The sequence below is a fragment of the Melanaphis sacchari genome, unplaced genomic scaffold (assembly GCF_002803265.2).
Source record: "Melanaphis sacchari strain LSU unplaced genomic scaffold, SCAv2.0 Contig44_pilon_pilon, whole genome shotgun sequence".
Classification (NCBI taxonomy): domain Eukaryota; kingdom Metazoa; phylum Arthropoda; class Insecta; order Hemiptera; family Aphididae; genus Melanaphis; species Melanaphis sacchari.
The window spans coordinates 2,453,638-2,478,479 of NW_020271295.1; the positions used below are offsets into that span (position 1 = coordinate 2,453,638).

Genomic DNA, 24,842 nt, shown 5'->3' on the forward strand with positions numbered 1-24,842 from the left:
ATTAATATTCTTACTTAATAGTTAATAACGACTATATTAACAGAACTCAACCTCACCAGATGTAAGCTATAATAATAATGTTGATGACTATTTTTTTTATTTTTTTGTAAATTGATTATTGTGTAAAAATATAATTTGAAAAATGGCACCTGAAAGTAGATGTGGTAAATTATACAGTATATACCAATTTATTCCTATTCTTCTCATTATTTGTATTTCCTATTTTATACTTTTATACTCAAGTTAATTAATTTTTTATATTATTTTCTAGATCATATCTAAATTATTTTATATTTTTTAAACTCAATTTTTAATAATTTTTTGAGATTATAAATTCTCATAGATTGCAGTTTTTGAGTTTTTGATTTTATCAAAACATAATTTTATAGTTTATTTAATTATTTTTTTTTTTTTTTTACTTTTTAAAGTGTATTATTTGATTGTGGGCGTTTGTGTTTCTCTCTCGTCATTTTATTGTTTATAAATTATACTCATATTAATTTATTCTTTATAATTTTATACTTTTACCAGTCACTCGGGGATGTGACCTCTGAATAATCATTAATTAATGAATTTTCCTGCCGGTACCCCTAGACATACTATTGACACAGTAATAATGAATTGTTTCATTTAACAATTTTCACAATACCTGCTAATAAAATGTTTATGAAGAAAATATAAACGCATATATATGGATAAATTATATTGTAAGTTTTAAAATGTATAATAATTTGTGAAAATAAATATTACAAATCATATTTTCAAGAAATAAAAATATAGAAAACACGAACAATTAATATTATATTATACTAAACAAGGGCTAAAGTAGTAACTGATAATACCACAGTATAATATTTTAATTTTATTTCTATTTTCCATACATTTTTATAAATAAAATGTATTTATTTGTTATATAATTCTTCATAATCTAACACTTTGTCTTGATAACCACCAACTGAGCTTATTGATAAAATTACTTGTTAAATTAATTAATATTAATTATTATCTAAATTCTAATCTTGACTATAATTATAATAAGATTCTTTTTATATATTGTTTATAAATACAAAATACTTTCTCAGTACACACTAAATACCTACACATTACCACATTTTAGGTGAGATACAATTATCTCACAAAAACTCTCTAACCTCATCACAAATTGGTTCTATAATAATTATAAAAACATCTTATGTTTAAAAAATAAATACCTCTTTGAATATATAAAAACCAAATGCATGTCTAGATCAAGATTTTTGCTGTGGAATGAAAACACCTCAAGACGTAAGAGTAATACTTCCTTCGGCCAACAAACATCCTATTCGTAAAAGTATACGTCATGATTTTGTCTAACTTATAGTTATCATATTATAATAAAATTATAAATTTATACAGGACCTTTATTAGTAAATGTCAGTGTACTGTTACTCAGTCTGGCCTCACCCGACGAGTCTAGTTTGGTAAGGAAAAAAATATAATATAAATCATTTGTTTTAATAATAATATTATGCATATCCGTGATGCATCTATTTTAATTTTTCTACAAGAATACTCATATTTTATTTTTTCCTCTAGAAGTACGAAGTTGAAGTTTTACTGCAACAACAATGGTATGATCCTCGTTTACGGTATTCAAACCAAAGTCGGTATGATTTTCTAAATGCTATTCACCACCACAATGATATTTGGGTACCAGACACGTATTTCATCATGCACGGCGATTTCAAGACATCACTAATACCAGTACACTTTTCTCTGAGGATCTATAGGAACGGCAGTGTTCATTATTTGATGAGGTAATTATAACCATATATTATCTATTTACCTCCCTCACTCGGCTCCTATTTTAAAGGTAGTATATGTGATAACTTTATTAGTTGGTAAAAACTTTACCGTAAAGTTCTGTAATTGAATTGTTAGTATACCCATATAGTTACAATACAATATGGTTTCCCGTACTTTCGTAAGATCCTCACTAGTAATAAACATGTTTGTACACCACACTGACATCCCGTGGGCTGTAAATATTCCATAGAAGCGATACGGCAAAGTGGGTAAACCGCTAAGTCAGAAAATTTAATTTACTTATCCACAACTATGAAACTTCAAAAAGTGACCACCGTTTATTATTAAGATACAAAGTATAAAGAAAACAATTAACAATTTTTCAGACGCCATTTGATTCTGTCATGCCAGGGTATATTGAACATATTTCCGTTTGATGATCCGCAGTGCACGTTTTCAATGGAAAGCAGTAAATATTTTATTTTTATAACATTTATATTATTAAGTAATAAATAAAATAAAAAATTGATTTTCATCAACAAGGTACGATGGTCCAAATTGTATCTTATTTTTACGACACAACACATCATAAAAGTTATTGGTTTGTTTTCAATGAAATAATGAAGTGTTACTTAATAAAAATAAAAAGTATTTTTATGAGATGAAAAAGTCTTAAATACGATTAATTTTATGTTATAAAATTTATTTTTGTATGTACAGGCAACAAAATTGCATTTTTTTTTTTTTTTTTTTTTTATCACTTTTTATTGTCATATATTATGTTTAGTATCATATGAAATGTCAGCTATAAAATATGTATGGAAAAATGATGAAAGCACGTTGAAGAAGTCACCATCGTTAAAAACTTTAAACGCATACTTAGACCGAAATCATACGACTGAATGTCCATCTACTGGCAGTTGGAGAGGTAAATGAATTTATTTTGAGTTTATAAATTATTAGTATAAAATTCTCGTATAATTGATATATTATAACTATTATTGCAGAAAAAAATTTGATTTAATTTCAATTAAAACGAAATCTCAAAAATATAAATTTGTATTTTACTATTGTTAAATAATTGCAGCTAAAAAAAATGTTAAGCGAAACACGTTCAGATACCCATACTAAGATAATAAAATAATTATATTTCCGGGTGTCTACCAACTATGTTTGAAATAAAAAATATGGACAATTCAAAAATCTATCCATCATATAAAATTAAAAATAATATAATTAATTTAATGTCAAAAATGATTTTTTTATTAAAGAACTTAAGAAATAAAAAAATCAATATATATATATATATATATATATATATATGTACATTGTACATTTAAATGTTACAAAATTTAAAATATTTGAAGTTACAAATATACAGGTATAATCTATTTGATTCATTCTAAATTACTATCTATTTATAAAATATTATTATTAATCAGTATTCATTAAATTGTAATTATACATTAAGTACATAGGTATTATATTATTATTATTTATTTTATATTTAATATTTAAATACATAATTTTGACAAATATTTTATTATTTATAGGTAACTATAGCTGCCTTGAAGTGAATTTGATTTTTACCAGAGACAGAGCATTCTATTTTACTACGGTTTTCATACCTGGTATAATATTGGTAACTTCATCATTTATCACGTTCTTTCTTGAATGGAATGCCGTGCCAGCAAGAGTAATGATAGGTATTTTATTTTAATCTACCGTAACTATATTTTTTTATTTAAAAGTCCAAATGAAGTATCCTCCATTTTTAATAATAAAGTTTATGACAATCATTAAGTTAAATATTTTGGAATTTTTAATATATAGGTACATTATATATTATATATATGTAATTAATAAATAAGCTAAACAGCATAATCATTTAAATAGTATTTAAATATAACCAAAAAGTCATCCAAAATATTCAAAATGTATAGGTATCACAATCATACATATTAGATATACATAAATCAATATTAAAAATTTAAAAAAAATTTAATGCTAAGTCATTTTTTTGTAAATTATGTATCATGTAATATTTATTTTATATCTAAACATTAAATTGTTTAGCATAAAGAGTGATCCAATATTTTAGTGTTTATATGGAGTGGTACTAATCTATCAGGTCATTAATCAATTCGTTTTAACACTATAATGTACTTTTAAATGTTTACATGTAATTTTTTAGTATTAAATTTTTTATAAAATAATTTATTTATTATAGACTTAATATATACCTATTTATTAAAGTTGTTAAATATTAAGTAATTTATTAAAATTAAAACGTTGGTATACATTATATCTCCCTATATATAATTGATTTCAATCAGTGAAATAATATTAAATCTTCGTTTACATCACAATAGTTATTTTTAAAAACTTGAATTTATAAAAATTAAAACAATAAAAAAAAAAATTACCACAAACAATTTAATAACATATTAACATGATATTATATTGATATATTTTAGGCGTAACTACAATGTTGAATTTTTTCACCACATCGAACGGTTTCCGAAGTACTCTGCCAGTAGTATCAAATTTAACTGCCATGAACGTTTGGGATGGCGTATGTATGTGTTGTATATACGCCAGTTTATTGGAATTCGTATTAGTAAACTACGTGGGACGAAAACGTTCAGATTGGCCGTTGCCCATTGTATACCAAAATAAAGATCAAGACTACAAACAAACAACGCAAGTAAGACTTAATTTTACTTAGTTTTTCTTTCTATAATATATTTGCATACCATAAAATACGTATCATATTCGAGTTACTTTAATTTTTTGTGACTTACTAATATTATTGTGTGGATGTTAACTCCTTAAAAATAGCAATGCTCTAATTAGTTAAGCAATATATTTTACTCTTGGTGAATTATATATCAATAATTTTATTCAGTATTTTTTTTCTATTATTTACTAATATGCATTATAAGGTATAAATCCTTGCCCACCACTCATTACACATAAAATACATTAAAATTAAAAGGTAATTAATTATAAGACCATTACAGGAACGCAGAAATAATCAAGCAAATTTTTATTACTTATATTTACTGATATTTTATTCAAGTTAACTCGTATTATAAATATTAAGTACAGTACACGTATAATAAAAATATAACACCAGGATCTAATTACAATAATTAATTTTATATAAAATGAACGTATTTGCATACTTATAACAACCCGAGTAATTATCTCACAAAACATCGATGAAATATTTTTTAATCGATAATAAATGCATTTAGAAACCCTACAAGTACATATTTCATTATTAAACGAAAACAAAATATTCAAAAAAAACGTAGAAACATAAAATTGTTTATACGTTTTTATTATGAAGAGTTATTCGAAAAGAGTAATAATTTTACTATAGAAATCTTATATTATATATAAATACCCCAAACATATTTTATTTCAATCGTATAATACGAGTTTACTATAGTATAGTAACCTGAAAATTGCTTAGGAAAATAAAATAAAATCTACCACATATCTTTCACATTATAACTTATATTTATACGAGGCAAGTACATTCTTAAACATAAAATATTAATAAGCAAATCTAAAACTACCAAGATGTGTACTAGAATGAATATGTCACGGTGAATTTTTACTTGAAAATATTGCATAATAAAGTTATTACATTTGCATTTTAATATAAAAGTGATAAAAATACTATATGGAGCTATCCTCTTGTCTAGAAAGTTTGTGTGTTATATTATACTTTACCCTATTATAATATAATAATAACTTTATGTAACTTATAATGTCACCCCAGTAAACATTTGCGCACACACGTTTTTCACAATACATATATTCATAATATAAACTCCACACCTGAAAACGTCATAATTACATTACATTACGTCTATTTTCATTTATAAAAGTCATTTTAGTTATATTGTTTGCAGAAGTGTAGTATATTTTTAATTTATCAGATACTTGGTTTGATATTAATATTCTAATTCACTATAATAATTTTATAGAAAATACAACGATTATCATTTTATTTATTTATCAGAAACAAAAATGAAAATAAATTATATAAATACATACTTTTAAAATAAAGGCCAATACATACAATACATGCTAAACCCTCTTTTGCGCTAAATCTACCACTGTAACTATAAACACATGTAATAAAATATTAAATAATATATAGGTACGTTCTATAGTAATTTAGTATCAATTTCTTAATATGGAGGACTTGATTCTCTTGCGTATACCCTCTTCTCACATAAATTCAATATGAATACTATCACAGCCATAAATCACCAAATGTAATTTCATAAAAGTACTAGATACAAATTATTAGAAAAAATTTATGTTGCACTCGTATTGAGTCCGTCATAATTCATAATTTAAATTACTATAACTGGCTACCTATTGATAATAAATATTCGTTCTCAATAAACTTAATAAAGGATCCGCAATTAAATCCAATATTTTTTTTTACTTTAGATAAAAGTATTTAACAACAAATTATTTCCAACTAACAATCAAAATATACACTAAAACAAAGAACTATTCCCTTTAATCAAAAATATTCTCTGAAAATTAAAATACGCAGATATTGGTTATTTCATCAAGAATATTGTTAATCGTGTTTTGTAATTACTTTACGTAAGAGAACAATAGAAACTAGAAAAAAAATGCAAACTCATAAATCAGTACTTGCTCTATATATCACTCATTTATAATCATCACACCACACTTCGACATAATACGTTTTTACAGCCGTTGCTTACCTATTAACTAAATTAACTTTAACCAATTTTTATATAACTGTGTAACACCCTTACAAAAATTCAATTGATTAAATTGAATGACAGATATTATATTAAACAATAATTACATTTATTTATAACAAAATTTGCGCTAAAAATCAGATCGCGTCATAAATCTATCCCATCAGTATCGTAAGAAGAAAAAATAAAAAAATTTTGATTGGCTTCCCCTTCCACAAAGATCTAATCAAGCATATATTGAATTAATTATGTAAATTTAAAAACAAATCTTCAATATATATTGTTTATTATTATTTAAGATCTATGATATATGTACAAAGTTATAGTTTCTGAAGTAATTCGATTAAAAATGTAAAAACATGCATTCATAGGTATCAATACAGTATACAACATAAATGATATGTTAAACTTATATATAACTTACAAAATTATATATATGATAAAACATAAACATATTTTGAATGCAATGCCTCTCGACTTTATTTCGTTTTTTTTTTTTTTTTACACAAAATATGACAAAATAAAATAACTTTTATCTTCATATTCCCACAGCGTTATTTAAATCGACAAGATGCAAATCAGATTAGTTATGAAAGTTATGTGGATAATGAAAAGTTCTCTGCAATATACGTAAGGTTTTGGATAATAATTAAGTAATATTGTAGGAAATCAGATACAATTTATTTATACACCGTATTACCGATGTAGTATATGACAAATGCCTCGCAGTAGAAAATAATTGATTTAAAAAAAAAAAAAAAAAATATGCAGTGTATTGTTTAGCAAGCTTACTCTAAATACCACAGATATACAACCTTAATAATGCTATACGTAATTTTTAACATGTATGCTTGATAAAAAAATTTAATAAATAACACATAGTCATTATCTTAAAAGTATTTTACATTATATTAAACACGTCACGTAAATTGTAGACAGATGTTGGACAATGAACAAAAAACTTGGGTAACACAAGAAAAAAAACTACATTTTTAAATCATTTTCCCTCTGTTTAAAGTGCTTTATGTACAATTATTTGAATAAAAAAAAAAAATTGTTCGATATCGGATTTTGCATACCTACATATTTCAAATACAAATACAATATTGTCAACATATTTTTCTGAGACTCGTTTTGATCCTTTGTATTACCCTAATTTGCATCTTTGTAATTAATTATCAGAACTAATTTTAAAATATTTACCTAGAGCATAATATATTATTATAAATTATTCACTTTTATTTAATAGAGTTGTTTTTTGTAGATATTAAATACCTACAAGAAGTATAAATTGTATGAAGAAAAATCGTTTAGGATTTAAATGCTTACCGCAATCAATATTTTATAATTTTTGAAATCTTACTTGTCTTTGAGTCTTACCTGATTTCCCAAGTACATCAAATATTATAATGATCAACAAGATTATATACCAATAATAAAAGTAATAATCATTTTACTTTGTATACGAGTACTTATAATAAAAAAAATATAAACTAGTTCAAAATAAATACCAGTATGAAATAACCAATAATAGGCGTGAAACAATTTTACTCATCTATTTAACCTATTTATAAGTATAATAATATAGTACAATAAAAATTTCACTTTTATGGGAATTAATTTTGATAGAAAAAATATTCAAACGTTTATTTCTAATATACTTAGATATTATATAATATTTTTCAAATAAAGTCATTTTTAAATAGTGTTTTTCTGGCAATTATTTTATATACAAATATAGTTTATTTTATATACACCGACATTAAACTTTCTGTAATTAATAAAAATATATAACATTTAAAGTTTAGATCCTGACTTAACACACTTCATAATATTTTAGTAATATGTTTCTTTTTAAATTATTAATTATTTCATAAGACCTTATTTGTACATTTTTTTTTTTAAATATTTGCAGTATTTACAACCTTAAACTTAGATTTCATACCTATTTTACTTAAACAATATTTTTCAATACCTTTAAAATGTATTTCACTTAGTTATAAAATAAAATATTACAAAACATTTAAAAACATTTGTGTAATTTTAAAATTAACTATTTCTACTTAAAATTCGAGCAATGTATTTTTTCATAATATTCAATTAATACAAAATAATTTAAATAAATCCAAAAACCGGATCTTTAAGGGTATTTAAAAATTCAAAAAATCATATTTTGAATAATTTCATTATCAAAGAAAAGAAAGAAGTGGTCGTCCCTGATGAATCACTCTACATACTTCCATGGTCCATATGAATGAAAACCGTTTTCAAACAATAATAAATTTATTTATTTAATAATCAAGCAGTAATGGCTAATTATTAACAGCAGCCCTTTCAAATTTTAAAAATAATTCGTTATCTAGTATTTTCCACCTGTTATAATTAAAAAATTTAAATACGATGTTTAATTTTTTTTTTCATAACAATGTTTACCACCCAATAATACTCGTCTACAAACACTAAATGAAAGTGAACAACTATAAATTATTTCCGTTTGTTTTCGTTTTATTTTTGATTAGTCTATTTTTAACTACGAGGATGAGTTAGATTTTTATTTCAGTTTCATTTTGTTCGTTTACTGCCTGAGTAAACTCTATAATGCATTATGAGTATTTCACATTTTCATGAATACATGGATTGATAGATACAATGTTAAAGCCGTATACATTACATTTTATTGTTTCGTTTATAAGAACTAGAGCAGCACTAGTACGTAAAATTACTAGCAACCAAGTATCACATAGATATTGCCAAAAATGGCAATAGGTAATAGAAATAATTGTGTTATTTGAGCTTAAAATTACAGAAGACGAAATTACCTTTTGCAACTATTAACTGTTTAATATATTAAAATTATTTCTATTCTTTAAATAATTATCCATCTTCATTATTATCCATACGATCATGAAGTAATTAAATATAATTATAATTTATAGATATTTGTGTTTACACACACTTACTTATATATATATTATTTTTTTAAACATTTAAATACAATACATATTTTAATGTTCAAACATTTTATTGAAATCCTACAAGAGTCAATATTATTTTATATAATAATAACTCATTCCATTACTTTTGTTTTCATTTAGAGTGACAAGACCCAAGGGGAATGTTCCAGTTGTGAGCAAGGGGCGTGCACACATTCGTTATTACACAACACCTGTCCATCAAAAACAGTACGTATACTTTTTCAATAAGCGTATCAAAACGTTTATTAGAATAATTTAAAATTTAAACTAAACAAAAAAAAGTTCTATTTTTGCAAAAGATTTATTAAATAACATGTTGTAGTTAATTCACATAATACCTATAATACATTTTTGATATGCCAGTATTAGTGATTAAGCTATTTATTATCTATATCAGATACCTGTTTAAGGTTTATTTTTACTATATTTAAAAGAAATGTAATATGTATTAACATATTACATTAGTCCAATACTTCAAATTAAAATGTTTTGTTTATCAATTTATGTATGATATCTTTTTTTAACGCGAAATCACGACTTTTGTTAATAATAATAGGTAAAATACAATGTAACTTATTTCTACTTGATATTACAGACCTATAGTTTTTCATTTAGAAATGAAACTTATACGTTACTAAAGAAATTTTTATTTTTATTACCTCATACACATTTTACAATCTTAAGCTAAACAATATTTTTATTCTATAAGATATATAAAACTGATTAGTTTAGTAGTTTTTAAACTGTAGGCCTTGGCGCAGCGTCCAGGATTCCATAACGATCAATTGCCTATTATTAATATCTAAGAAAAATATCTTTGAAAGTTTTAATTCTATTCCCTACACCTAATTTATATACTAAAAAGCCTTCTCTGTTGTTATTTTTACTTAAAAAATGTTTCAAAACAGCATAGAATAGGTACATAGAATCTAAACATCAATTAAACTTTTCGAATATTGATCTTGATGTTCAAAAGCTGGTGTCCAGAATTTACCACCACTCTTTGTATTAATAATAAAAATCAAATTTTAAAATAAATAAAAATATTTAATAGTAAATTTCTATGTAAAAGAGTATCATACCAGTTGCACTAAATTTTTCATAAATAGCACTATTACACAGAATTTTTTTAGTACCTACCTACTCTTACTTATTAACAAAAAAAATATTATGATACGTATTATAATGATTTCAAACCCCTAATATAAATTTTTAAAAATTGAATTTATTCTTACGATATAGGTAGTAATAATTAGTACCTAATACAATAATAAATTTTAAAAAATCTCATACCTATAACTAACTATTCAAACAGTCAAACTATAATAATGCTATTGATTTTTATTTTTCACCAGGAAGAACAAAATATTAGAAGCAATGGCGGCAAGAAGCGTAAAATGCCACCACACCCAATACGGATTGCTAAGACCATCGACGTTATCGCTCGCATCACATTTCCTACGGCATACGCAGTGTTTCTAATATTCTTCTTCATTCATTACACTAGTCATCCAAGTCATTATTCCCAATAGACATATTATTATGTATTATACGGGTGGCTCAAGAAGCTCAACGTTTATATATAGCAATATAATAATAATTTGATATAATGTTATTTTAAATACGATCAATACCGGTATTGTTTACAACTTGACATTGGACTAATAAATTCAGAGATCCAATAAAGTTAATCTAGAAACAAAATAAATTAGGCTTGAGGGAAAAAAATCTCAAACCACGGACAAAAAAAAACATTTTTAAAATGCAATAATATTATTAAATATTGATACGATGTTAGCGTATCGTTTTAATTAATTGTAATTAAAAATAAAATTAAAAAATCCATTAGAATACAATTTATTAAGTAAAATGAAACATGTATATTATTAAGAAAATTAAAACATACGTTTTTTTATTATTTTGAATTTTATCATTCAAAAAATTAAAACAGTAAATTATCTCCATAAAAATATCAACTGGAAAAAATCCAGCCCGTCTAAAAGTCTGGTAAGGAAATTAAAACTTAACATAGGTAATATAAAATATTTTATTAGTAATAATATTATCTGTATGGCTTATGAACTTAATAAATTACCACAAAACCAATATATTATAGGTATGAAGATTTTCTTGTCTGTTGTTTGAGATTTATTTTTTCAAAATTTTTCACCCAATAGGAACCGATAAATATAAGATGTCAAATATAATAAGTATAATACTATCGGATGTTAGATATACCGGTAAATGGTCGAGGGTTGACGTACAATGTTTTTATGATCGTATTCTGCAGAAATTATCGAACGACAGTTGTATGTATACAGATATCAATGCATTGAACGCATTACCCTCTTTAACTAAGTGCATAGGTACATAATGGTTTAAATTACGGGTAGGTGATTACACAGATATTATAGACTTTGAGGTATAATTCACGTACTTTATTTGATTGTAAATTTACACCAATGTGTCATATACTCATGTGATAATTTAGTAGCATTTATTTGTTCATTTTTATTGTATAACTAAATTTTTTTTTTTTTTTTGACAATAAGTAACTTTTTAGGATTTTAAATTATAATACTCATTCGGTATATTATAATTTCCCTTGTGTGAAATATCATACATTTTACTGTCTTACTATTTGAAAGTACCAATAATTAACAATAGTCATAAAGTAACATTATAAGATCTATAAAACATGGAAGTGATTACTTACCACAGTTTAAAAAATATTTATAATTCAAATATGATAGGTACATTATTTTTTGATTCGTCAGTTCTACAAACGATACTGAAAACAACAAAAAAATGTCATTAAAGTTTATCCGTTACAATAAGACGTAGATACATATTTTAATACACTTCGCCGTAACGTTATATTTCTTAAACGAGTATCGTGAAAAAAAATTATTTGAAGATTAAACGCACCAAATCAAAATATTTTATCATATTCATGTAAAAAATAGTCGCATAGTCGTGGACCATAAAATTATATTTACTTGTAGACATTTGTTACAAAAGATACAGGTAAAACGGCTCTTTTCAAAATGTTTTATTATACTAATATTATAGATATGCTGATTATATATGTACATTGTACATAGTATTCTTATAGAATAATAACAATTGATCTGATACAAAATCGTTACAATATCTATTGGTTATTTTTTCATTTATCATCATAGCTCAATAATAATTTATATAAATAAGTATATATTTCGTTATTTATAGATGAAGATTTAATTAATAACGCTATTTTGATCTGATAATAATTTCAGACAATCAGAATCTTGTACATAATATTGTCTACGTCTAGATCTTTTAACCATTTCAAAACTATACAATAACTTCAGACCCACATACATATAATATGTGTAAATACTATACGTAAATGTCAAAAATCATTCTTAGTGCTACATTTTTTTTTAAATATATCAGGATTAAATCTTAGACTTTTTAAAATAACTAAAAACCGCCTTATTCACACCTCATTTAAAATGTATAAATTTACCAAATACCAGCATTAATTACACGTACAGGGTCTAGTGTATATTTTTTGATCCAATACTTTCAAAGTTTCAATTGATATTATTTTGCTTGGAAAACGAGTAACTAAAGAAAATTACAGAACAAAACTTTCTTGTCATCAAAACGCATTACCACTGTACATCCTATATTAGTACTTATATGCTACGCTAATATAAAACAATATAAAATATATCAATTTTTCAAATAGTTGATTTTATTTTTTTGTTAGAACTATAATTATTTACCAAAATATTCTTTCAGTAAAATTTTGGAGGATAATCGACAAATGGACTCATTTCTAACTTAATTTATACTAAATTTCGATTGTTTTATTTAAAATTATTTACGCAAAATGTAGTCATACACCAAGATATATACTAATATACTAATACATTACCAATTTTAATTTTGCTCTATACGAAAGTAAACATAATAAAGGTTAGATCATTAAGTTAGATTAGATATATAATAGCAATCATTTTTTTTTTCATCCGTTTAAAATAAAATGTCGATTTTTAATAAAAACAATAAGTACTTATAGTAGAATACCTTATCGTATAAAAATAATAATAATATTAATATTCATAATAATAAATTATATTAAGTTCTTATTTTTTGAACAGCACTATTAATGAACCTAGTACCTACTTATAAATGCAATTTGCGTCGTTTGAAGAAAATATCAATACATTCACGTTTATATTATACAGCAAAATCAACTTAACAATACCTACACGTCATTTATAAGTCATACCTTACAAAACTTGTAATTAAGCAATGGAATTAACACATAATATTAATTTTTAAATTATTGCAATAATAATCGTAATCTCATTTAGTTAAATATAACATGTTTAACAACGCAATTTATGTGTATAGGTACTCATTACCTTATTAATTAATTTAATTTAATTATCACACATAATACAAATTATTTTTCACACCGTATTATTGTTATAAGTACACCAGTACCTCCTTAGTGTTTTACAATAAGCTTAATTTTTTTACCCCGTGGCACACCTTACACTTGGCATTTCACAGAAATCCCAAGAATATAATATGGTATTCAATTTACGAAGCCACACAATTGCAAAACACGGGAAATCACTTAAGAAAAATTAACTTTTGACTCAAAAAGGTCAACAGCTATAAAATTTACATGTACCTCGTGTCGTAAATTATACGTCTAAAATATTCTTTATCATTCGCGACGCACATGACACATTATACGTAAATCACATTCTGTGTATGACACAAATCGTGTTTTTTTTTTTTATCATCTTCTTGACGAAAATTGCATAGTAGGTACTTCTTAAAATATTAGTTTGTATCAATATGTTTAAAAGTAGGTAAATGTCATCAGAATTCTTGTGTACGATATATTAAATTAAAATCAATACAATTTTATGATTTAAAACTTATAAACTTTACATTCATAATTTACTCTAATTTGCATGCATAAATATTACATATTATATTATCTATAATATTTTGAACAGATTACAATATACAAATTATAAAATTGACTATTTCAGAACTAGTATCACACAGTCACTTTTATACCTCTTGGCTTTTATATTATTAAAAAGCTAATAAAAACACTAGACATATTCAAAGTCATAAAATAATAAATTTAATTTTTTTATACTCTATTTAAACCATCTATGTAATCGAAGTGTAAAATTTCAAAACTTAATAAAGGTATACCACTTCTGAGTGTACCATTATATTTACTTGATTTCACTAACGACTTAGGTAGTTAGATATTACAATTTGTTTAATCGTGTCTTATATTTTTATAATTATTGTGTTTCTAGTGTACAATAATATGAATCCTATAACTTAGAACAACGTTGTCATTGAATTATTAATAAAACGCTTTCTTGTATAAGTGTAACACTTATTTATTTAAAATTTAAATATTTTTATATTTAGATAGGTATCTATCTACAAACTTAATCAATATTATATTCATTAATCGTTATCGATTTGTTTTTTCAAAACGACAAGATTAAATAAATTAAACAACTAAATTAAATGTTATGAAAACTTATACCAAAAATGAAAAGTTATTCCAAGTTATATTATTTCCATTTTCCTTATTCAGCTAATTAAATACAAAATGTACAACACGATAGATACTTATATACAAAATTTAAAACCGTAGTGAATTATATTTTATAATAACATACAAATAATTACAGTACAGATACATTATTGAAAATTATAAATTTAAATGTGTATCTTCTATCTGTATTCTTTCATAGATAACTTGTAAAATAGGAAATAATTATTAACTGCCTCTTCTGCATAAATATCTATTGAAAAGTAACTTTTTGAAAATGTGCCTACTTACCTATATAACATTGTGTATTCCATCTTATGCATAATGTGCTTATACAATATATACAATATTATAAAATAAAAATATTAATTTATTTTTTCAATCATTAAGAATCTGATACAGTAACTGTAGGTTGACTTGTATAGGTAGCGTGTTTTGAGTGTTTGAGTCGTCATAACTTCTGTACGGCTACCACTATATTATAGTTACTCTATACATGCATAGTTAATATTTTCTTCCAAAATGTAAAAGCATAAGACTAATATTGTATATTTTAATACACTTGAGGGTTTTGCGATTTTTCATCATGATAATTTGATTTTCATATTTCGAGAAATTGCATTTTATTTATCATCATCACAAGCCTATTTATTTCAGTCTATATTTTATGATAAATAAATGAGTTAGGTAAGGCACATTGGTTAAACATACTTTTAAAAAATTACAATAGTACACTTATGGTAGTTGAATGGTTTTATTATATGGAATATGTACCTATACTCTGTATACTCCATCAACTAGTTGTGATATACTCGTGTTATTATTTTTTTGTAACTAGGTACCCATCTTCTCACTAGTATTGACAATGTCTAATTTCAATAATAGCCTATTTATTTGTCAAATATAAAATATACAATACCTACAATCTACATAATATTATGTTGCCAATCAAACAGTTATAAGTATGACTGAAGTGTTTATTTTTTCTGTTTTAACGAGTTATGAATAAAAACCATCAGTGCAACAAGCAATAAAATGTAATTCGTTAATTTTAATATCCTTTTAATACTTACCCGATTGTTGAGAAATCTATGTGCAAAATATTAAATTTACAATGAAATTTTGTTCCTTTGCCAATTTAACATTTTTTTTTTTTTTTTAAGTAATTATCTAATTATAATCATATACTACAAAATAAGTAGATATAACTAATGATTTAATAATCGATTAAATTTTAAAATTATGTTTTTTTTATATATCTACTTGCACGATATATTTCATAATAAATTTTGCTAATTAATCAAGTTCTAGAAGATGTAAAAAATAATTTTTATATCTATATGACAGAAGTAATTTTATTATTAGAGAAAAAATAAAATAATTTTGCTCATCAATTTTCAAAAAATAACCGATCGCCCACTTATAAAAATAATATTATATCAATAATTAATTCGATTATATTAAAATATAATTAATTACTTCAGCCTATACCTACTATACTAATCTTAGATATCTAAATAGTCGATAGGTAGGTAGTACGTAGTAGGTATCATTATTTACAAAGCAACTTACAATTCATTCGTATAATATGATATATTAGCCTAACTAAAATGTATTTATATTTTGTACTAAACTACCTATTAGGAAGGTAGTTATCTCGTTTTCGTTTAAATAGTCTGATATATAATATTTTAATCGTTTAAGATTTTTACCTCTTTAGTATTTACAGTTCGTTATTACATGATATATATTACATACTTATAGGTATAATTAATATAGCAAACTCGATTTTACACTATCATACAATTTGCAATCATTACTCATTAATGTAGGTACGTCATTCATATTTATAAAAAAAGGATTCTAACACCATTATAACTATAAACAAAATCATCATGCGTTTTATAATGCCTATTAGCTATTTGTATAATAAACGACCCATATTTAATATTTATATTTTTCTAGGTAGGTAGGTACTATATTATTCATAGCTTATTACGCTTTTCTTCTTTTTTATGTGTAAAAACAACAACCATATTTAAATCATAATCGTAATATATAAGTGCCTTTGTGTAGTTGTATTGTTTTTGCGAATAATGGTTGTAATTCAATAATGTTTATCAACATTACGACAATGGATCAACGGGTATATTTGTAAATTGCAAATTGTAATCAAAGTTTAGTGGCACATTGTGCGTTATGGAAAACACAGTATTTCATTGTTACGTGTGCGTATATTTTATTTGGGTATTTTTAAGCAGTCAAGCATATCAATTTACGCTGTGTTATTATTTTTAAAGTTGTAAAACTCATATTATTATTATTATTATTATTATTATATTTGTTATAAAATAGTTGCATTTGCATATAATGATTTTAATTTTTGTTAGTTCGTTTTACTATTATATTATAGCGATTATTAATTTGTTTTTTCTGTTTTCATTGTTCTTTTCTATAAAAAAAAATTTTAAAAATTAAAATGATCATTATTGCTAAAATGCTAATCATACTCGTGAATATTGACTATTGATAAATTTATTTTATCAATATACACACAAAATAAGTAATATACTAATAAAATATTATATTATTATTTAATATACATAATTAAACGTCAAGTTGTATAGTTTACTGTTTAACAAATAAATTAATATATTGCTTATAATATTTTAACATAATATATAGTAGTATTAGATTCAATTTATATACAATTTATATATGTACCTATGTAATATACATAAATATTACTTTAGCTGCAGATTTTAAATTTAATATGTTTAATTTAATATTAATTTTCTTTAAATTATAGCGTAGCTAAATAATTTGTTGTTTTTCTTACTAAATAGTCTTACAGTACTTTTTTTTGCATTTGTTATTTTATACACAGGTATTCATTTTTCTTGTAATAAAAATATATACTTATAGATATTTATCTTTATTATTACATAATATATTGAATACACATTAATTTTATGACTTAATAGGTAAACAGATGCGTAAAATAAGATATTAATAATGAGTAATTAATAACAATAAATACATATAAAATCATGCATTCATACCCACCTCCTACTTAAAATCTATATTTTGTTCTTTTTACAATAATTATATTTTAATTTAAAAAAAATTAATTTGTAATTTCAAAAAAACAAAATAGATCTAATTTTTTACCAGAAACCACTTTTGAAGATTGAATTTATATTACTCCAAAAAGTGACAAATACAGAAAAAATATAACAATAAAAACATAATTTTAAAATCATTACGTTCAACTATACGCTCAAAATCTTAGACCAATCTTAATGTTAATTTAATTTGTTTAAATATTAATAATTTAAAAAAATAAAACATTGTGACAAAACAAGATAGGTGATTGCTTTACTTAAAATAAATTAAACAAACATTAATCATCTACAAAAATTAATATTTTTAATATTACTAATATTCATTTATTTCCTTAACTAAGCAAAAATTCTCTATTGTTTTTAAGTACTTTAAAACATATTAAATTCACCGTTTTTATTTTTATTTTTCTAATATAATTATTCTAAACTTAAGATATTTCAATAATTTTTCAAAATTTTTCATAATTGGTGAACAGAGCTTAAATAAAATAAATAAATAGCAAACTAAACATTTTAATTTAGATATTTCAATTTGAAACTCACAATATTTGCATTATTAAATATGGATAAAAAAAAAAAAACAAACAATGACCATGGGAACAAAATATATAATAGTTTTATTTACAAATTAAATGGTCCTTCATTGTCATATCGAAATTGACCGTTGTTTAAAGTGGTAATACCCAAACCATATAAATGACCACAGTATTTTTTACTGTCAATCATTCCTTCAAAATACATATCTCTGATTTTGAAAAAAGCCATGCCTGTTAATAAAGAATCGCTACCAGCCTGATGTTGAGGGCCAATACGCTTCAGTTCTAGTTGATCAGCCACTTCTTGCAGACCACCCTTTAAATTTTTACAACTCTTCATTAGGTACTTTATGTCATACACACAGGGAAAGTACAGAGAAAACATTTCAAAGAACTCAGACTCTTCTTGTGGTAGTTTTTCATCAGTCAATACTTTAACCAAGTAACCAAAATCAAAACTACTGTGGAATGTCATCCATTTTAAATTATCCATCAATACTAAACCAGATGTTATAATGAATTCAGCAAAAACTATCGGCTCAATTCCATTCTCTTCATGATTTTTAAATTGTATTCTATAAAACAAAAACTTATTTCAAGACATACAACAAACTCAAAATTATTTTATTTATATAGGTATATAAATTAATATAATTTAGCTTTCTTAGTAATATACAATTAGTTAAAAGAAATTTATCAATTACCTAGAATTTGTCAATAATTCTATACTGTCTTGAGCATACATGTCTTCAGATAAATTAAATTTAAAATTGAACTGCCATGTTGTATATTGGCCAGTAGGTGTTTTGCCATCTTCATCAAAAAATGAAAGTCCTAATTGAATAATTCTCAAAAGATCGACATTGCATCGTAACAACTGATACAAATAATCAGAAGCAGTCTTGAAATCACCGATTGGTCGAGCCACGACTCCAGGAAATTCGGTGTCCATGGCTACATAACAGTATTTTGGTAAGAGTTTTCGTATTGATGCAAATTCTTCTTCTAAATTATGAGCCCATACATCTTTTATACCATAATTGGGATGTATCCATGTCTGTAGTTCTGGTTCTAGTTCTTCTACTTCAGTGGTAAGTGTTAAATTATTATCAGGCATATCAATAGTGTTATGCTTAACCTGTGTAATATACATACCTAAATTAGTTATCAAAATAAGATTATTTTAATTTTGAGAAAATGAGAAATGAAAATGTTAAATATTTTACTCATTAATTTAAAATCTCTTGATTTCAAAGCTAGTAAAATAACATTTTCTGCCCAAATATAATAAATTTATAAGTATAAACATTTTATTTCAAAAAAAATAAATTTATTAAAGTATTAACTGTTAAAAAACAATCAAGAATAAACACTGAAAACGTTAAATTAGTATCAATAAGTAATTTTAAATAGTTTTCCCCTTTCATTGACACAAAGATTAAAGAATTGGACAAGAAACTATGTCATACAACATAGTTTTAACAATTTACAAATCATTAAGTACAAAGATTGAATAAAATTTGGCTAATTAAATTGACACATAAATTAAACTGAACACATTTACTGACTTAAACAAAGGATGTTTATATAAAACAAAATTATTAAAAATAAAATGTATAATTTTTTTTTTGTTTAATTACCGTGTGATATACCAAAAATTATTTAATTGCTTTGTGAAATGTTGGGTAATATGGATTTTGCTCTGTATTAAATAATTTTAACACTCCCAATAGTTAACCTCTATAGTTGTATCACTGATGTTGCTTATTTAAACTTTAATGTAAGTATCATTACCTAGGTCCTAGGACCTCTACTTAATTTATTAATACTAAGTAGGTACCATCAATACATAATATAATATAATAATACCATCATATACATAATGAAACACCGGATCAAGAATAAAAAACCTTATTTATTAATTAATCTACAAAGTTAAATAATATTACCTATCTAATAACAGATATAAATTTAAAAATACCAAGATAATTAAAATTATCAACATCAAATTGATAAATTAACTACTAGGTACTTATTCCTCAAAAATTATAACTAACTACACAATAATGTATTACTTACCATCAAATTTGTTTTTGATTATTAAAATTCAGCAGGAACACTCTGTAATACTAAATAGGTACCACTTAACTTAAAATTAATGTTTCAACTACATTAAATGTTCTATACATTTTAATCGTTTATATAAGTATCCTTGAATTGTGATACAACGATACTAATAATATGCTGATTATACTGATAGGTATAATAATACTTCAATTTTTAGATCACGAAAATATTAACAGAAACAGTTCAGTGTCAGGTATAATAGCGTTTAGCATTAGAGAATGTTATCCATCGACTGTCAAAGTGTCAAAGTGTCAAACTTCAATTATTATTAGTTATTATTACTACTTACCTATTGGCTATTGGTAATTTGTATTATTTTATTATTATTTAATATTTATTTTATTAAGTTTATTGGAAATATTACGTATTACGGGAAAACACGTAGCCATCGTGTGTATAAATAGACGAGATAGAACCATTCAACGTTCAATCATATTATTAAAAATATTAAGATACTATATAATAATTAGTGATTTATTTTAGATTATTAAATAGTGAATACTGATTACTGATTATAATTTATAGTAATAGTATAGTATATATTTTATTATACTGTATTATACCTACTACAAAAAAAAAAAAAAATAGTATGCTTTACCTATATCAGAGACCAAAATTGTGTGGTACTGGTACAAAATGCTAAGTGTGTAATACAAAATTAAAAAAGGTGTAATGACGTAATTATTTTTTCCTTTATTAAATTTTAAATTTTATATATATATATATATATATATATATATTAATACATTTCGAAATATTTTGTAAAAATACCGTTGTTACAATCAAAACTCAAGAGTCAAAATCGGGAAAACTTCAGAAATGCCAGGCAAAATACAAATTGCCCACAATTGGCCACGATACTTGGGGTAAATCCAAAAATGTCATATTTCAGATTTTATCGACAAACTAAGTTGTGACTAACCTCATTTGAGCAAAACCTTAGTAACTTCTATCATAAGGTTTTATTACGATTACGATTATTAATTACTACACGTTTACACATGGGTAAACAGTCTATTTATCATTGTTATTGTATTTTACTTATTCATTATATTAAAGAATACAGGATGTCAGGAATCAGGATGCACCTTGTTTAATTGATATTATACTGTTAATTAATATTTAAATTAATTTAATACATGATTCATGTATGTAAGCACCTTGAAAATATATTTTTATCCTATTTTTATAATTAAATATACAATATAATATTAATTCTAAAAATTAACATTATACTTTTATTATTATGCATGATCATATTTAATTATATATTTTGAAGAATAATATTTATTTTTTAATTATACTATTAAGACGCTACGGTGTTGCCCAACTTAGATTGGTCATAAACTCAACTACAAAAAAAAAGAAGTAGATTTGCCCAGCCAAAGCCAAAATATATTTGCCCAATAATGTGGACAATTATTCGCATTTTGCCCGAATATTTCTGAGTTTGCCAGTAACTTAGTATTAACTAATAACTATGTAGTATGTATAAAATGAAATATGTAAAGATTAGTACCATTTATTATTCATTTAGAAACTAACTAATTTATGTTTATGTGTTACATGCTTTAAATAACTTTGGTGATGCAAAGTTAAATATAAATTGTGTAGTACAGAAATATATATGTTTTAGTTTCTGACCTACCAACATAAATATAATATATTATAAGATAAGACTTATGGATGCTATTCGCTCATTCCGCACTTTGATTCAATTTGGCTGGACTTTGGACACTATTACACTAGGTATTAAATAATAACTAAAATATACATTCAGTAGCGTCAGAATAGTTATTAGTTATTAGTTATTACTTATTATTCAATTCTCACTACTCACTACTTATTAGTTATTACTAGTCACTACTCAGTACTCGGTGAACCCTGCGGCCTATAGGCCAAAACACGTGTACCTATGTCTCTTAAAAAGTGCTTAACGTCATAACTCACTTCATTAAATTATTATAAAATCCGTGAATTCGTGAATAATTTCTGTACTTAAATTTAGTATGATACGCACGTCTTGTAAAGTTATAAAGAGACAACAATTGTCATCTTAAGCTTATATCACAATTTACAATACTAATCTAGTTTATTATTTTCAAATTTAGTATTTATTGATAAATTTTTAGCGCTTATTTAACCAATAAGTAATAAATAATAATTCTAGATGCGCCTCTACCGCTTCAAAATATTAAATTATTAAGTAATAGCTAGTTACTACTTGCTACTAATAAACACGAATTTAGATAGGTACCTATTAAAAATAATTGATTAATTTTTTTATTTTTATTTAAATATTCAGATCTATGGTATCAAAGGAAAAAAATGGTATGGTACATCCAAGGTAAAAATATACCTCATGCAGCATAATTTATATGTATACAACTTTTAGGTGATCAAGGAGTAGCGGAATGGATTAAGGCGTCGATTGTGACACACACCATAAATCCCGGCTACGGGCGGCATCACTCTCTGGGCAGACAACTGTATATTTTAGGTAGCGAGGCCGCCATCCCCCAACCGGATATGGTATAAATCTACGAATGGTGCCTAACTTTTAAAATTCTGCCAAATAGGCGTCCAAACTTAGGCCTTCTGCTGGCTTACTCCCGCACATATAACCATACGCAAAAAAAAAGTTGAAAATAAGCTAAGGCGCCATACATTTTTACGACAAATATTAAATGTTTTTTATTTAATCTTAGTATTTAGTAATAAGTGGTAAAATAATCTGTGTTTTAAGTTGTTCACCTACAATAATTAAAACAGACGAAAAAAATGTCCAAAAGTAAAAATATCATATTTTTTTAAGACTCACGCGATTGAACTGATTGAAGCATGGCAATTATATGCATAGGTAATATTTTATATTGTACAACTGTTATTATAACAAATTACAAACCGACTTATTAATCGGTCAATGAAACTACTAAACGAACACATACAATTCATACAAAACCCACAATATTATTTACTAAAGGAATTAGTAAATTAAGTACATTAATTAAATAAAAAATGATTTCTGAAATCATTTGAAGCGGACAATTATTAATTGTAATTATAGGAAACGTACATCACTCCAGTCTCCCCCCCCCCTTAAAAATATAGATTTTTATTATTCTATCATTTAGAACAAATTTGTACTCGGTGTCCCAGAATATGTATGACCAAAGAGACTAAGTTATATCAAAAACCCTTCGGGGGTTTGGCGTGACGTCACTCCAGTCCCTCACTTAAGAAGAATGAAATTTTTTTACCAATCTTTTGCACCCTAATTGTACGTAATTTTACGCGGAATATAAATATTTATATGCTAATAGTTTTGCGAAGATTGTGATATTCCTTTCAAAGAAGGGGGAGAGATAATAAAAAACAAACTAATTCTTAGAATATTATTTTAAATATAAAAATAAACACTCTAGTTGTATTTTTTGCAAAATTCTCATACGATTCGAGACGTCACATCGTTTTCTAGCTTGTCATGCATTTTTCACGCTCAAATCGCCGACTAAAAAAAAAGTTGTATAACACATTGATTTGTATGAGAACACTGCAAGATTAACAGTGATGATAGTTATTTGCTATAATTTAACATACATGATGAAAATTTAAAATTTTCTTTTTTTGAAATATTTGGAACATTGGAAATTAAAAAAAAATTTTAGCTTTTCTTTCTATAAATGCCAATAAAATATTATTATCGCAAGATGAAAATGCTTTAAAATTAAATGTTTATTTATCAATTAAAAAATATCAAAAATTTACAGTCAATATATTTTTTTATTAATGATTGATTAAGATAAAATGTTTAAATTTGATATTTACCTATAGATTTGAGTTTGCTTAATTTAGATTCAGTATATAAATAACTGAAAATAATATGATAATCCCAAATTTTAAATAAAAAGTACACAATACTTCAACCAAAATTTAAC

At 24.2% G+C, this 24,842-nt stretch overlaps 2 protein-coding genes across 3 annotated transcripts in view; one reads left to right on the forward strand and one right to left on the reverse strand.

The window, feature by feature from the left end:
- The window catches only part of LOC112597964 (glutamate-gated chloride channel alpha-like), an 80,091-nt gene extending 68,958 nt beyond the window's left edge, over nucleotides 1–11,133 (forward strand). The window contains exons 6-14 of the mRNA XM_025344235.1: nucleotides 1,247–1,330; nucleotides 1,396–1,460; nucleotides 1,576–1,796; nucleotides 2,172–2,254; nucleotides 2,573–2,713; nucleotides 3,339–3,491; nucleotides 4,263–4,492; nucleotides 9,644–9,730; nucleotides 10,879–11,133. Coding sequence (XP_025200020.1) covers nucleotides 1,247–1,330; nucleotides 1,396–1,460; nucleotides 1,576–1,796; nucleotides 2,172–2,254; nucleotides 2,573–2,713; nucleotides 3,339–3,491; nucleotides 4,263–4,492; nucleotides 9,644–9,730; nucleotides 10,879–11,055 — 1,241 coding nt within the window. The 3' untranslated portion in view covers nucleotides 11,056–11,133. The remainder of the gene's footprint in view (nucleotides 1–1,246; nucleotides 1,331–1,395; nucleotides 1,461–1,575; nucleotides 1,797–2,171; nucleotides 2,255–2,572; nucleotides 2,714–3,338; nucleotides 3,492–4,262; nucleotides 4,493–9,643; nucleotides 9,731–10,878) is intronic.
- A 7,666-nt stretch (nucleotides 11,134–18,799) lies between these two features.
- LOC112597931 (CCR4-NOT transcription complex subunit 7) lies at nucleotides 18,800–21,159 on the reverse strand. Of its 2 annotated transcripts, none has more exons than XM_025344181.1 (3): nucleotides 20,857–21,159; nucleotides 19,482–19,915; nucleotides 18,800–19,352 (listed from the first exon to the last, which is right to left on the reverse strand). In XM_025344181.1, exons 1-3 carry the CDS (start codon nucleotides 20,857–20,859, stop codon nucleotides 18,863–18,865), a joined length of 927 nt encoding a protein of 308 aa, XP_025199966.1. In that variant the 5' UTR covers nucleotides 20,860–21,159; the 3' UTR covers nucleotides 18,800–18,862. The 2 variants fall into 2 exon arrangements, with proteins under 2 accessions (XP_025199966.1, XP_025199965.1); XM_025344180.1 differs by having other exon boundaries at nucleotides 19,482–19,932.
- Nucleotides 21,160–24,842: the final 3,683 nt, after the last annotated feature.